Genomic DNA, 15,357 nt, shown 5'->3' on the forward strand with positions numbered 1-15,357 from the left:
CCGGTGGTTTGATGTCAGGATGGTCGTTGTCACTGGGTGGTGGCGATGGTGGTGTTTACTTTAGAGAGATGGAAAATTTAGGGTTTCTGGATTAATAAATTGTGTTACTAAAAACCATTACCCAAAGCAATTTTACAGTGGGCTGGTTTTGTTGGGTTTTGCGCATCACGAGATCTTTAGACTTGCCCAAACAAATTAAATCAAGTAAACAACAACCTTTTTTAGTACGTAAATAAAATGCTTCTATTTGCGTTGAATAAACAGCAACCTTTTCTTAGCTTTTAATATTTTGAATTTTGTTTTTTGACATCAATAAAATACAATTCCAGAATTTTATTCACGTTCCATTTTGTTATTAAAATTTTCGATCCATGTCAAAAATTTTGAGGCGAACCATGATCTCTGTTTTAATCACGTAAGTACTATTTAGGATGTTAAAACCATTTTGATTTTTGCAAAGTCAAAGTTAATTTGTTTTTTTGTTTGTGTGTTTCATTCAATTTTCGATAGGTGATAATTAAATATATCTTTCATTACTGATGATTTAATTCATGAAATTCTAGAATAGGTTTAGTGTCCCGTGATTGTTATACTTCAACCTTCATGTCCCGTTACAACCATCAAATACCTTTAATTTAAAAGAACATGTATGTGATTATCGAGTTTGTTTTTTAGAAAGATGAAAAAGCAAGAGGGTCTTTGTTGGGTTAGTGTGAGTTAATGTGATGACTGATGGTTGTGTGTGTTTTTAATCATAGGAAAATTTAAACAAGATCTTTGAAAACATTCATATAGATAGAATTTCATTTGAGAAAATTTGAATTTTGTTTCAATTGTTTGAGTTGTCAAGTTTGTTTCAATGATTTTGAATCAAATAATTGGTTAGATCTTGCCCCCATTTTCACAATTCATATAGTAACTTACATTTATAATCAGCACCCCGCAGCAACGCGCGGGTCGACGTCAACTTGTTTATTTTAATATCCATTAGTATTAGTATTTTTATTATATAAGAAAAAACCTTAAAATTTTGTGAACCTAAGAACTGATGTGCACGAACTTGTGTTAATTTGGACATACTTGAAGTCAAAGCCGTATTCAATAATGCTACACTACACGTGTCACCATTTGCCTCCACGTGTCAACCCTAAAACACCACCACCTTTGCATGAATCGTCATCTAGACTTGCATTCAAAAGCACACTCTTTACGGTACATCCATGTGCAAGACAGAACAAGCGATGGGGTTCAGTAGCAGCAGCAAGAGGTGGTTATCGGAGGGATACAAGAAGGTGGTGAGTGGTCTGGTGAACCCAAAACACAAGAGGTTCGGGATACTGGAAGATCACCCAGTGGGTCGGGACCATGCTCAAGCAGCAGTTGAATCACAACAAAACCTAAAAGATAACATCAAAGCGATTAAAAAAGAGTTCAAGATCTATAGATGGAACCCTGATCTTCCATCCCAGAAACCATTTCTTAAATCATACTTTATTGATCTCACCACCTGTGGCCCCATGGTAAGCAACAACATTAGTTATATTCATTATTTTGTTCTAAATTAACAATTTAGTAATTACAGAACTCTAGTAGAAAAGGGAAGTTTCACTTCTTAGGAAAATTTTCGACAAAAAGCGAAAGAATACCTACACATTTCTGACAAGCTTTGTTGGAAATTAATTATGTCGGAAAAGTGTCGCTAAAGACGAAAAAGTTTTATGGGATGGATATAATTGTATTTCCATCGTAAGAATACCTACACATTTCTAAGCATTTTTAACGAATTTTTCATAGGAAACGATCCGAGTGTTTTGGTACCAAAGACGAAAATGTTTTATGGGATTGATATAATTGTATTTCCATTCGAAACGAACAAGTTTTCTTGTAGGGACGAGTGAATAGGGATGAGCAATCGGTATAAAATACCGTCCCGATCCTGATCCCATCCCGATTTTTTTTGGTACCGGAAACGGTATTCACTTTTTGGCATTTTCGGTATCGGTACGGTACGGTATCGGTAAAATACTGAATTTTACCCTCATAATACCGATACCGTACCGTTACGACATATTTCGGTATCGGTACCAAGTTTACACAAAATTCGGGATCGGGACGACGGTATCGGTATTTACTCATCCCTACTAGTAATGAAGACGAGGTTTCCCAACTAAATCAGTTCTGTCTGTTGGAAAACTGTCGGTAAAGACCGTTTCCCATCAACGAATTTTGAAATATATAAAGACCCAGATTTCTAGTGGCTAAAGAAAGAAAAAGTTACCCAACAATATCGATATTGTGAGAAAACTGTCGCTAAAGCCGTTTCCTACACATTTCTAACGAGTTTTGTAACAGAAAAAGGACCCAGTTTTCAAGCGGTGAAGATGGAAAAAAGTTTCCCAACGAGATCAGTTTTGTTGGACAACTGTCCCTAAAGATTGTTTCCTACGCATTTTGGACGAATTATTCCATTGGAAACGACCCTGTTTTCTAGTAGTGTATACGCGCATAATACAACGGATTCGTGATTCTTGAATTTGTTGCAGGTTTTGGATGCATTGCAGAAGATAAAAGCAGAATATGATTCATCATTGAGCTATAGAAGATCATGTAGAGAAGGAATATGTGGGTCTTGTGCCATGAACATTGATGGGACCAACACAGTGGCATGTTTAAAGCCAATTGACACAGACACCAGTAAGGCTACATACATCACACCTTTGCCACATATGTATGTGATTAAAGATCTTGTTGTTGATCTCACAAATTTTTACCAACAATACAAGTAAGATTTGATCCTTTTGATTGAGTATTTCAGCTGTGTTGTCAGCTGTTCATAAATGAGTGAAAATGATGCTCAAGAGGTATTTTGTAGGTCTATTGAGCCATGGTTGAAGACTAAGAAACCTCCACCAGATGGAAAAGAATACTTGCAAACACCTTCGGATAGAAAGAAACTTGATGGTTTATATGAGTGTATATTGTGTGCTTGTTGTAGCACTTCTTGTCCATCCTACTGGTGGAACCCGGAGGAGTTTGATGGGCCCGCAGCATTGCTGCACGCCCATCGCTGGATCTCCGACAGGTAAGACATCGGAACAATGTGTTTATCAGACGAATATATTTTTGGGAAACTCACAAAATAGATATTTTGAAAAAAAAAAATACCAAAATAAGTGTTGACTTGAGCGTTCACAAATATAGGCAGGCATGTCAAAGCTAGCCAATCACGATTCGACAAATAAGCCCTACATGCTAATACGATTTGAATTTACAAGTATAATGAGTAAAACAACAAATGAAAACAATACACATGTAAAATGTCGGCTAAATCAATGTTAGCCGGTAGATAAAAAAGGGGACTAAATCCTATTCCTTTTGGTTGATTCGAGTGTTTCGAGCCAACAAACTCGAGTCACATGCCTTGATCACATAATCATCGTCGTCATCATCATCATCAGCTGGAACTTGAGTTAGAGAACGTGGATCTGATACCACTAATGACTCTTTGATCTTGCTGACATACGGTTATCTTGAATAACCAACTTAATTGGGATTCCCCTTATCACAATCCCCATGCAACCGTTAATGGCCTATGGCCCAAACCGAAAATAAAACACAAGCCCAAACATTGCTAAACATTATAAACGTTAAATATCAAAGGCCCTATAGGATTTGAACCAGGCTACACTTTTGCGACTATTTTAGTAAGCAAAAAAGTGGGTCAAAATGTTCATAGGTGGGGCAAAATGTTTATTATGATTCTCTCTATATTTTATGTCATTTTCTACTCTTTGCTCGACAGCCGCGATGACTACACGGAGGAGAGATTGCATGCCCTTATGGAGAACGACAAACGTTTGTACCGGTGTAGAACAATAAAGAATTGTACTGCCACATGTCCCAAAAGCTTGAATCCAGCACGTGCTATCCGTCAAATGGAGGCTATGAAGTCTAAGAACCCAATTTCTGCTCGTGTAGCTGAGACGATATGATCTTGTGAAATGGTTGGGCTTTTAGTTGTCTTGATGTACAAAGCGTGCGCATTCGACCGTTCTAGTTGTTGTATGTAGGTTTAAGAACTATAACAAAAATATTCAATAAATATCAACTATTATTATCATATAACAGAAAAGCACGTATATTCATGTTGTTGAGCCAACAACTATTAATATAAATAAATATAACGTGATCAATGATTTATTCGTGTACCAATACTGATATTTTACGTTATATACTGGATAGAAAAGGATTTGGATGGGTCAACTGAATGTAATTTGTTATCCCGATGGAGATAATATTGTTCATGATTTATAATCAAAGAACTTTGAAAAGTGAGAAATTTGAGTTACAGAAGAAAAAAGAAAATGAAAGAAAATTTTGGTTTAGTGATGAAAACAAACACATGTAAAGGGTAAGTGGTTGATTAGGGATGGCAAACACATAAGTACCAGTGTGGGAAATATCTAGAGGCATACCATTTCCGACAACAACTTTTCCTTTAGACCTAGATATGGGTGGAGTTGTGTGCCATACCAATTTTTGGTGTGTCGAAACATGCAAGTCAAATATCCAAGAGTGAGCCATAAATGTGAAGCCAAAATGTTGCAAGGCCCACTAAATAAATGATTAGGCCCAAAGTTAGTTGATCCACCGTGAAAGAATGGGTTGATAGACATAGTGTGCAAGGCCCTAAAATCGGGAGAACTCACACTTGGGTTTAAGGATCAACTTAGAGTTCTTAAACTCATAAATTTATGTATAACGGGGGAGGGGGTGGTTACTAGTGATAGAATTCTATCACTCCCAATATCCAATCAACTCATGGCATGTCATCACCCACTATTCTATCACTAGTGATAGAAATGTAGTGGGGGTGGTCACTAGTAATAAAGGAAAAACTATTTAAAAATAGCTTACAAAAGTTGCGGGACCTGAATTGCACTTTTCATCAAACTTTGTATTAATTCAATTGCTAAAGGACAAAAGAATCTGAATGGCACTTTTTCATCAAAGAATCTTTCACGCGTTATAGTTTCAACTCGTTATTTTTTTAACGAGTGATAGGAATGGCGGCGGTGTGCGTTATTTTTCCACGCGTGGTGGGAGGTCCATCACGAACCGCCCCGCCTCCCCTAAGCAGCGGAAAAAAAATATTAAATCATCCAATACATCATGTCAACAAGTTAGAACATAACAATTAAAATCATAACAGGTCGACTATGATCCTTAAGATGGCAGGCTTCAAGATAGGGTAGTCTTCAGTTAATGCTCGGTTATGTCCTAACAAACATTACTACATGTTTAACCTAACATGTTTGCAAAAAGTAGTTTGCTATGCTAAGTGCGTTCCAGTTCCAGTGCCAGTTTAAGGTTAAAAACGATGACATGTCATTTTGAGCAAAAAAAAAAAAACATTTGAATAGTATTAAAATCGTACTTAACATTAAACATGCACGCCAACATTAGTATTGTGAAGTGAGCTTCATCAACTAATTGTCACAACGCCAAACTAGCTCATATCGACATAAGGCTTCCTATTCCAGCTGCGACATCACACATACAGGATCAATCAATACTTCTAGCAGCAAATACTAGCCATCAACAATTCTTCATTAGTAAACATTCGTTCAACATCTAATATCAATTACAAACATATAGCGTCAATTACAAACAAGTGCTACTATTCCCAAATATTTCCATTCACAATGTTAGTATACACAAATACTATATATTTGTGAATACTAACTGTATATCTACGAACAATAACTATTTAGAATACGAACTATACGCGAATACTAGCTATGTTTGCGAAAACATACATTGAACTTTGCCAAGAAACCCTAACAATGGCATCATCTCATGTCTAAGCTTGTTTCACATTAAGATCTAAACTTTTTACATCAAAACCTCTATTGAACATTATATATTTCATGCCTAAACCATCAACAACATGTGAGTTTTTATGTCATTCTCACCAGTAAAACCATGATGAACGAGATCTGACCTATTGAGCTCAAAACTCTCTCTTTTCCTATGGTTTTCACCATGTACACATGGTCCTTTGATCTAAGATGACGAAACAAGCTCGAATTCATAACCTTTCAAAAAGACTACCAAACGATATTGGTTCAAGTTGAGATCAATCTGTTTCTCACTTTAGCTTTCTCTCACTGAGATTAATGAATAAAGTTGAAAAAGAATGAGGAGCATGCTTCAAGCCTCCTTTCCATATCAGGGTCTTTCATACAATTACTACTTTACACAAGTTGGGATTTTAAGCCCCATAGTCCACCTATCACCATTTAATCCCTTTATTTTAAAAATCGTTGTGTTACACGTTGGCACTGAAGGGTTGTTGTGAAAGCAACCTAGGTCGGACGTGTGTTGTTAAGGATTAGCTCATGTGTCACACAACTCAACATGGAGATCCACAAGTCATTCAAATTCCAATTTGGTTAATCGCCTTTGATTTATTTTAGTTTATTTGATTAAAACAGTAGTCAGTAGGTTAATTTATTTGATATTTTTTTATTACTTGATTAATTATTTGATTTCTTAGTTTAGTTTATTATGTGTTGGTAGATTAAACGTGTGTTAATGTGTTATATGTACTATAAGAAATATGAATCGCATATTGGAACAATTAAGTTGATTAATTATTTGATTTATAGTTTTATTTATCTTCTTATAATGTTTTCTGACTTGAACAGGATCGAAATATTTAATATATAGCCCAAATAATTCCAACCCCTATTAAAAAAAAAAAATTACATCCGGCACTGCTTTTAGTTGTATGTATTGTTATAATTTGGAGACTATCCTTTGCTACCTTTGATAATTATACTATCAGAGTGTTTATTTATTTTCCAAATAAGGCCAAATTTGAAAATTCGGACTTTGGATTAAAATATGCACCATTTTGGAATTTTATTCAAAAGTCACCTATAACCAATTTGAATTTATACTCCTAGTCACACTATGCGCAAATATGCACCATTTTGGAATTTTTATTCAAAAGTCACCTATAACCAATTTGAATTTATACTCCTAGTCACACTATGCGCAATTTTGGAATTTTTATTCAAAAGTTACCTATATCCAGTTTGAATATAAACTCCTAGTAAGTGGCGCAGTTTAAGAGGGGTCGGGGGGTGCCCAAACCCTCGAACTTTTCGCTCAGTAGTGTTATATATGTAGTTTTTGTATACAAATTTTTTGGTATATACGTTTTTACCCCCCGGTTCTATAGAAATTTTTAGATATATACGTTTCCGACTCCCATGTCTTCATTGTCAAGCTTCGCCACCGCTAATTGTACAAAGCTGAAACACGGATAGGTCCTTTTGGGGTGACTTTTTATATCGCCCCTAAAGATATCGCCCCTAATGCTCATTTTTCTTGTAGTGAATTCACATTATCAAAGCGTATCCTAATTCATCTGTATAGTTATCATGTTTTTTTCATATATTTTTACTAAAATCATTTTGTGTCATGTTTTTTTCATATATTTTTTACTAAAATCATTTTACTAGAATCTTACATATTTCATCAAAAGATTCGATAAAGACCCAAATTATCAAGAATTTATCGAACATGTGCGCTTTTAAAGAGTTATTTAAGAATTTGAATTTTAAATGATATCCGAAATGATAAGATATTATTTAAATATATAAAATAACACATGACTCATGGTTATCCAAATAAAAGTTCATACACACTAAAATTTGAACTAGTAGCCGAGTCATATGACTAGATTTCTTCTGGACCAATCTTATAGCTGAAAAGTAAAACTAAGGACCAGCTACATGAATTTTCTCAATAGTAAAAAAATAAAAAATTAAAACTCGAAATAATCTAAAATTCTATTTATCCGGATGCAAAACATTATGTTTTATGTTTTCAGTATTTATCAACTATTTATTTTTATCATTTCCAGTTTTGAGGTTTCAATACCGATATTTATTTTTATGGTTTTCATGTTGTATAAATATCATACCGTTACCGTCTTACATCGGTACTAACCAAACAACATCGTTAATCGTTGTAGGTACTAGTATTCATTTTTATGATTTTTGAATTAGTTTAGGTTTTTTTCCGGTATTTTACATTACCATACCAAATTGGTTTATATGTATACCGAACTCTCGTCGCACCGTGCTAGAGAATTCCATTATTAACAATAATAATTTACCGAAGGTTGCCCAATTTATCTATAGCTGATTAATTACTTAAATAATCATGAGAACTCGATTAATATCCAAATTCCAACATTGATTTTGATGAATACAATTAAAATAAGTTGCATATATGCTTTTTTTCTGTTGTCAAAGTTTTTGGGCTGAAATATATAACTAGTAAACTTTGTACAGCGATGACCATAGTTTCATATGCTTAATTTCCACAGAGTCTGGTTTGACTAAACCACATTCGTAAACTATAACATCAGTACAAGGGCTTATGGTCAGAGTGTCATACTACCAAGTGGCACTTCAATTCTTGTGCATAGAGTTGCTTCAGGTTCTTTGGTGACCTTCAAACCTCTACAATGACCACTTGGTCAGACCTTTTGCCAGAGATTCTTAACGAGATCGCGGAAAAGTTGAACTTTTATGAAGATTCCATCAGTTTTCTTTCGGTCTGCAGTTCGTGGCGGTCTTCCGCCACCACGACTGCAAACTTGATTAGACATCACCATCTTCTTCCGTCTCGGTTTCCCATGCTAATGCTTGCAGAATCCAAGATGGAAGAAGATGATGATGAACAAGATTGTCGGAGTTTCTTTCTTCTCTCCGGTAGCATGATGCGTAAGGTGAAACTACCGGAGGCTCGTTGGAAGCCATGTGTTTCGACGCATGGGTGGTTGCTGACCACTGGAGAAGAAGAGTTTTCCGCGAAACTCCTTCATCCACTTTCGCGTACTCAAATCGATCTACCGCAACTTTATATGTTCCACGAGTTGTACTTTGATCAAGATGAGTGGACATACTACCGCCATTTCATGAGGAGGGTCGTTTTCACATCACCAAACCCTAATTTCACCACAGATAATTCTAACACGAAAGGAGGCTCTTTTCGTGTTGTTATCATCTGGGGTGAAACTTTAGGGTTCTGCAGGCTCGGCGATGTCTCTTGGACTCGTATAAATGGTTGGGAAGGAAATCTTTTTGATATCACCTATCATAACACACGAAAACGCCTCTATGTGATGGCCACCATGGGAACAATCTACGAATGCGACATCCTAAATAATGATGCATTGCGCCCTTTAACTTTGCGTCAATTATCAACATTCCCTGGAAAAGAATTTGGTTGTTTGTGCCTCCCATCGGCATATCTCCTCGAATGGGGTCACAATAGTTTGCTAATGATTACGCGTGAACGTAAATATTACAAAAAGCATGATGAAGAATACATCCGTTATGGACCATATAGTACAAAGAGCTTTCAATGTTTTGAGTTGAGTTTGGATGATGGCAAGTGGTCGAAGATCACGAGTTTGGGGGACAAATCGGTCTTTTTGGGTTTTAATTCGTCGTTTGCCACGAATGCGGGTAGAGGCATGAAACCTGATTGTATCTACTTCACGGATGATCATTATGAACCTTACCTTGATCTGCCGGATGGAGGTGGAGGAGATGTTGGAGTTTACCATATGTTCGATGGCAGCATAGAAGCCATGTTCGATTCACAAGAATCCGTTTTTCGTGGCAGTCCTCCTCTATGGCTTCAATCATGCAATGATCAATGCAATTTAGTTGTTTGCAAGTAGTGTTATGAGTCTACATATGTATTTGAAAGGGGTTTCATAATCATATTATTGTTTTATTTATTTTTTCAAGCTGTTAGACCTAATCTTGATTTAGCTATTGGTTTCAGCAAATGTCTTGAGAAGTAACTAGTCTTAAAACTTCTGAAATCATCTATTCAAATAAACATTTTGGCATGTGGGTGTATATTGATATTCATTATTCAACAAAGAATACATATTTGTGCGTAATCAAATCTGAAATCTTATTTTAAATTGTAGCTACGGATTAAACCCGGTTGTTTTAATAATTGTTTTTTTCTAAATTTCTTACACGTTTTGTGTAAACCGAGTCCCAGTAATTATTTTCTTTAGCGTATGTAGATGTTATATAAAACCCATTTTGTGTATAAAAATCCAGATTATCTTTGAAGCAACATATATTTACATCAGTGGCAGAACTAGCCCGTTAAATCAGGGGTATCCTAAATTTTGTTTTTACCGTGTAATCATACAATATTAATAAAAACAACAAGAACGAAGGTCGAAGATTGCAACGTCTAAGTCTGAGCGAGAGGCCAGAGCGACGTTTGGTTTTCATCCTGGTTGCCGCCATACGTACGTAGTTGTGTGTTTTTTTAGGGCTAATCTAATCAATTGGGTCAGTATTTCAATCGAGCTCCTTTATTTAAAAGTTTGGGTTGGTTAGACCACACGTTGTGGAAGGGCTTGAAGATGAGGCATTATGCGACACGTGGACCACGCGTCAGAACGGGGGCGTGGTGTTAAAACGGAGGCCCGGGACATGCAAATGTGGCTTTTTCGACACGTGTCACTGTAACACCCCGAAAATGTAAATCAATTATTTTAAATATAATGTCGGTGAACAAACAAGTGAACTAACTAGGATTAAAAATAACCTAGTTAGATAAAAGTCTTGTAGTGATGTATAATTGGGTTAAAACACTAAATGTAAGAACTAAACAAAAGTTGAGGGGCCTGTGTTGTAAAACTTGAAACTTAATTTAATTAAAACAAATAACTCACACCAAACACACACAAAAAGGTGTGTCTGGTCGATCATCAGAGAAGGGGGCGACCCAAGCTCATCTTCAAACCCTAAGTTACATAAAAACTCAAGAATTGAAGGCAAAGATCAGTTCCAAAACGAAATTAAAGCTTAGATTGGTGATCTCCACTGCAAGGGGGTCATAAGGTATGTGAATCTTGAAGGAAATCTCTACTTTGATTTCTGGATGAATTTATAAAATTCAAAAATCGTTAATGCATGATTGTTATATGGATGAAATAGGAACATTGTAGTGTGTAGGAGTAAACCCTAGACAAGTATATGTTGAAATTGTTGGTGCATGCGTCTGTCGATTTCGTCTTGTATCGAGTCTTGTATAGAACTAGTTAGATCAGGGCTCGAAAAACAAGAAAGTGTGATTTAGAGGTGATTCCGCATGAAATGACACCAGGTCATTTCAAGCGAAATCAATTATGTTCTAATTTCGCTTGAAGTTAACATGCTGATTTCGCTTGAAATCAACGTAGTTAATTCCGCTTGAAATGCACCTTGACACTTTAAAGCGGAATCTCAAGTCTATAAATAGGTCCTCAAGCGAAATCAGTTGTAACAGTTTATGATTTGGATACCGAGGTGTTGCCGGTTTGTCCTGTGATTGTAATCAGTGTTAAATCAATCAGAAAGTAGTTTAAAGTGATATTCAAGCTGTTTCGAAGTCTATTTCTCTGTTTCCGCCTTTGAAATAGATTAAAACTCCTCTGAACGACTCGTTTGGGTCACAACACGATCCCACAAGTGGTATCAGAGCTCAGGAAGAGGAGTTCTTACCGATTCAGCTCAAAATTTCTGTTTTCTACACCTTTTTTTCAAAATTAACAATTTTTTACAGATAAAATCGGCTAATTTTCTCACATATTGTGCGAAACTACGTTTTAACAAACCCTTGAAAATTTCAGACTAAAATTCGGATTAAAAATGACTAAAATGGACCAAAGTTCTGATTCCGCTTGAACGAACATCTTTGATTCCGCTCGAGATTGAGATTTCGCTTGGCTGATTCCGCTTGAAATAGTCTTATTTCGCTTCAGTGAGCTATTTTGCTTGAAAAGTTTCAAACGAAATCAGTTATTTCGCTCCAAATTAGGTGATTCCGCTTCAAGTTGTTATCCTGTTTAAAAGTGTATATTTTCAAGCGAAATCAGTGATCTCGCTTGAAAGCCTTATTTCGATTGAACTTGATTCCGCTTCAAAAGTGCTGTTTTTGAAAAACGTGTTACCGAATCATGAGTGAAGAATTTTATAACACATTCGCCACATCTCCGACTACTCCGGATTCCATTGCTCAAAACATGAATTTGGAAAATGAGACTGAAACAATGCAAAAACCCCCGAAGCTAATGAGCATTGAGGAGTATTACGGATGGAAAGATAGGTTTGAAAATTGGGTTCAAGCTAATCATTTGAGATCTTGGGAATGTATTTTGAAAAAGTATGTTCTACCACGTACTGAACTGCAAGTTCAAAAAATGATTTCTGAATTCAATGACCAAGAACGAGACATGTACAAAGCTGAAAAGATGATGATTAGTCTACTTCAGCAAGCCATTAAAGAAGACATCTTTGTATTGCTTCAACATGACAAAACTTCAAAATCAATTTGGGATACTCTTAAAATCAAATTCGAGGGAAGTGAAAAGATGATTAAGAGCAAAAAGGCACTGCTTAAAAAGGAATTTGATCTTTTCACAAGTTTGCCAGGGGAAGATACAAAGAAACTAATTGAAAGATATTGCCATTTAGTGAGATCTATGTCAATGTTAAGCATAACCAAAGATCGTGAAGAATGGGTCGACAAGTTAGCTGACGCTTTACCTCAAAAGGAGTGGGGTACTTCCTTGATGATCTTAAAAAACACTGGAGTATATGATGGTTTGACGATTTCTCAGTTCATCGAGAAGATTGAGGGTCAAGATCTTGAACAACAAAAGATTGCTAGGATGAATAATCCGAGTGGTCAACAAGACGTGAAAATGTATTACAAAGGCAGTGTTCAAGAGGTTGAAAGAAGTCCGAAAATACAAACTGCGTTTAGTGCTGGAAACTCATCTGAAAATGTTGAACAAAGTCCTAATAGCAGCAGTGGTTTCTCTTCATACCCAAGTGTCAATCCAAAGAGTTCATCATCAAGTTTTTAGTCTCAAAGTACAAAAAGTGGTGGTTGTGTAATAAGGTGCAACATTGCATTGAATCTTCCAGAAGGTCAAAGCTTTTCTGAAGAAATTGCAAAAGATCATATGTCATTACTTGCAACTGTGCTACAATCCTATGAAGGTGTGGTTGCAGGGAGGATCGGAAATCCTATGCTCTCACACCCCGTTATTTACACGTTTCACCGGTGGGCCCGGTGGGGGATTATCGTGACGTAGTTGGTAACATTACAGTCAAACAACACAATATTTAAATGCACAGCGGAAGCAAAAGATAGATATATTTCAACCGAATATAATTGTAATATCAAGTATCACAAACAGTTGAAAATAATCCACAGGGGGATCAAAATAAATAGGAAACATTGTTCAACAGTTTTGACATCCAAGCTTGCGAGACTTATTGTGGACGCTAGGAGAAAGCCAGCCTAGTTCGCATAGTACCTGCACTTAACCTTTTTGGGAAAATACGTCAGTTTACACTGGTAAATACGTCAGTTTACACTGGTAAATACATTCAACTGACTCATTTTGAAAGGTTTAATAAAATTGATTCGAATGCACGTGGCACAAACTTTTATAACTTGGGATCATTATTTGAATATAATACTTGTAAACGAATTACATGTTCCTTATATGTTCAGTAGCCCGATCCGTAGACCGGGTTAAGGATCAATAGACACACCACATTATTTATTCATTTATGCACTGACGGGTATACGCCTACACCCCGTGCTCAGGTCGTGGCCATCTCGTAAGATGATGCCAAGGATATCCGGGACATGGTCATTAACCCCCCAAAGGCTTTAAGCAAACAAAACATTTCACAACGAGCATATCAATGATTTAATCTCTATTCGATTAAAGATTCAATGCTGGACCAAGCGGTATTTTATATACCGTACCCCAAGCCCGTATAAGGGAAATTAAGTTAAAAGTATTTACCTTTGCAAGTATCAATCACAAATAGCAAGTGTGGATAGCTTTTACCGGGTCTCCTATTCTAGAACGAAGGTTTATAATAACCTATTAGAATCCTAACGGGTCTTTAATTAAGCCTAAGCTTAGACCGGTTAGTTTTTAACGAAAGATACGGTTCGAACGCACGATTAGCGGAAGACCGGAATAGAATGTGTTTTAGCCCCGACAAGTTTAAAGACTTGTATAATATGGGTAAACTAAACACCTTCTGGATTTCGAGATAAAAACGATAAGGTTTGACCCGTTTCGGCTAATTTATGTAAACTAGTTACATAAACCGAACCGAACGCGTAGGAAGCGTAACGGGTAACCATGAGTGTCACTTACAGGTTTCCTAAGTTAATATGCCCTAAATATGTTATGATATCAGTAGGATACATTCCATTATGCCCAAAACGAGTTTAACCTTAATACAAGCCCCGTAGGGGTATTTTGGTCATTTTAAAGATTATAAAAGCGATTAATTAAACTCCTGTGATTCGGGTATGAATAAATCAGTAAAGTAACTTATTTTAATAGGGTAAATCAGTTGGTGTTAAGTCTTATGCGACAAAACGGTTACAAACCCATACTATGCGTTTAATCCGCGTATAAAGTCGTTTTAAGCGATTTCCGGGTCATACAGGAAATCTGCGTTTTCTGATCAGGTTGTAAAGTTCAAAATACTTTATTTATTATTTGAAATCAGTAGCAATTGGATTGGTGTCAAAATATTATGTAGAACTCATTTTATAACCGAAAAGGGTATAATCGGTATTTACCGAATCAATGCCATAACCTTAGGTTATGAGCAGGTTAAAAAATAATTGAAAATCTTCAAAAATCCTAAAATATTATATTACGTCAGTGGGTAAAAGGTTTGATGTAAAAATTTGGGTTTTGATAGGCTTTACGCTAATTGCGCCGTTTAATTAATAAAAAGCTCCTTAAGTGGGCTATTGAGCATAACTCCTATTCTAGACCTCGAACTGCTATGAAACTTTAGGGACATGCTTATTAATCAGTGACGAAGATTACTGTCCTTTCACATTTCCAAAATTCTCGTTCTATGGTTAAAAGGGCATTATGGTCAATCATTAGGCAATTAACGGAAACTTGTAAACGAAGCGGACAATCAACGAACCAGTCACAAAGGGTTATAGTATCATGTAACCTGGTCCTAAGGAAGTCCTAAGGCATTTCTAGACTCTACTAAAACGGGTCAGAACTGAAGTCAAAGCAAAGTCAGAGTTTTGCGACTTTCGGTTCCGAACCGGGTCAAAACAGAAAATTATCGGATCAGACAAGCTTAGACCAGTTCTTATACTTATTACCAAGTTATATGAGTGATAAAATAGGTTACATGCCTTCTACATTGTTAATTATGCGTTAATTCGAAAATTAGCATTATGTTG

General features: G+C 36.1%; 2 protein-coding genes across 2 annotated transcripts; both read left to right on the plus strand.

The window, feature by feature from the left end:
• The first annotated feature begins 1,217 nt into the window (after positions 1–1,217).
• On the plus strand, positions 1,218–4,132 carry LOC110918767 (succinate dehydrogenase [ubiquinone] iron-sulfur subunit 3, mitochondrial). Its single transcript, XM_022163053.2, has 4 exons — positions 1,218–1,520; positions 2,544–2,782; positions 2,873–3,082; positions 3,803–4,132. Exons 1-4 carry the CDS (start codon positions 1,221–1,223, stop codon positions 3,990–3,992), a joined length of 939 nt encoding a protein of 312 aa, XP_022018745.2. The 5' UTR covers positions 1,218–1,220; the 3' UTR covers positions 3,993–4,132.
• A 4,352-nt stretch (positions 4,133–8,484) lies between these two features.
• On the plus strand, positions 8,485–9,829 carry LOC110918768 (putative F-box protein At5g55150). Its single transcript, XM_022163054.2, has one exon. It carries the CDS (start codon positions 8,546–8,548, stop codon positions 9,767–9,769), a length of 1,224 nt encoding a protein of 407 aa, XP_022018746.1. The 5' UTR covers positions 8,485–8,545; the 3' UTR covers positions 9,770–9,829.
• The last annotated feature ends 5,528 nt before the right edge of the window (positions 9,830–15,357 follow it).

This window comes from Helianthus annuus, chromosome 16, assembly GCF_002127325.2.
Source record: "Helianthus annuus cultivar XRQ/B chromosome 16, HanXRQr2.0-SUNRISE, whole genome shotgun sequence".
Lineage (NCBI taxonomy): Eukaryota > Viridiplantae > Streptophyta > Magnoliopsida > Asterales > Asteraceae > Helianthus > Helianthus annuus.

Coding starts and splice junctions, on each gene's coding strand:
- LOC110918767 (XM_022163053.2), top strand. CDS start 1,221: ATGTGCAAGACAGAACAAGCGATGGGGTTCAGTAGCAGCAGCAAGAGG. Junction 2,783..2,872: donor AATTTTTACCAACAATACAA/GTAAGATTTGAT, acceptor GGTATTTTGTAG/GTCTATTGAGCCATGGTTGA. Junction 3,083..3,802: donor CATCGCTGGATCTCCGACAG/GTAAGACATCGG, acceptor TTTGCTCGACAG/CCGCGATGACTACACGGAGG.
- LOC110918768 (XM_022163054.2), top strand. CDS start 8,546: ATGACCACTTGGTCAGACCTTTTGCCAGAGATTCTTAACGAGATCGCG.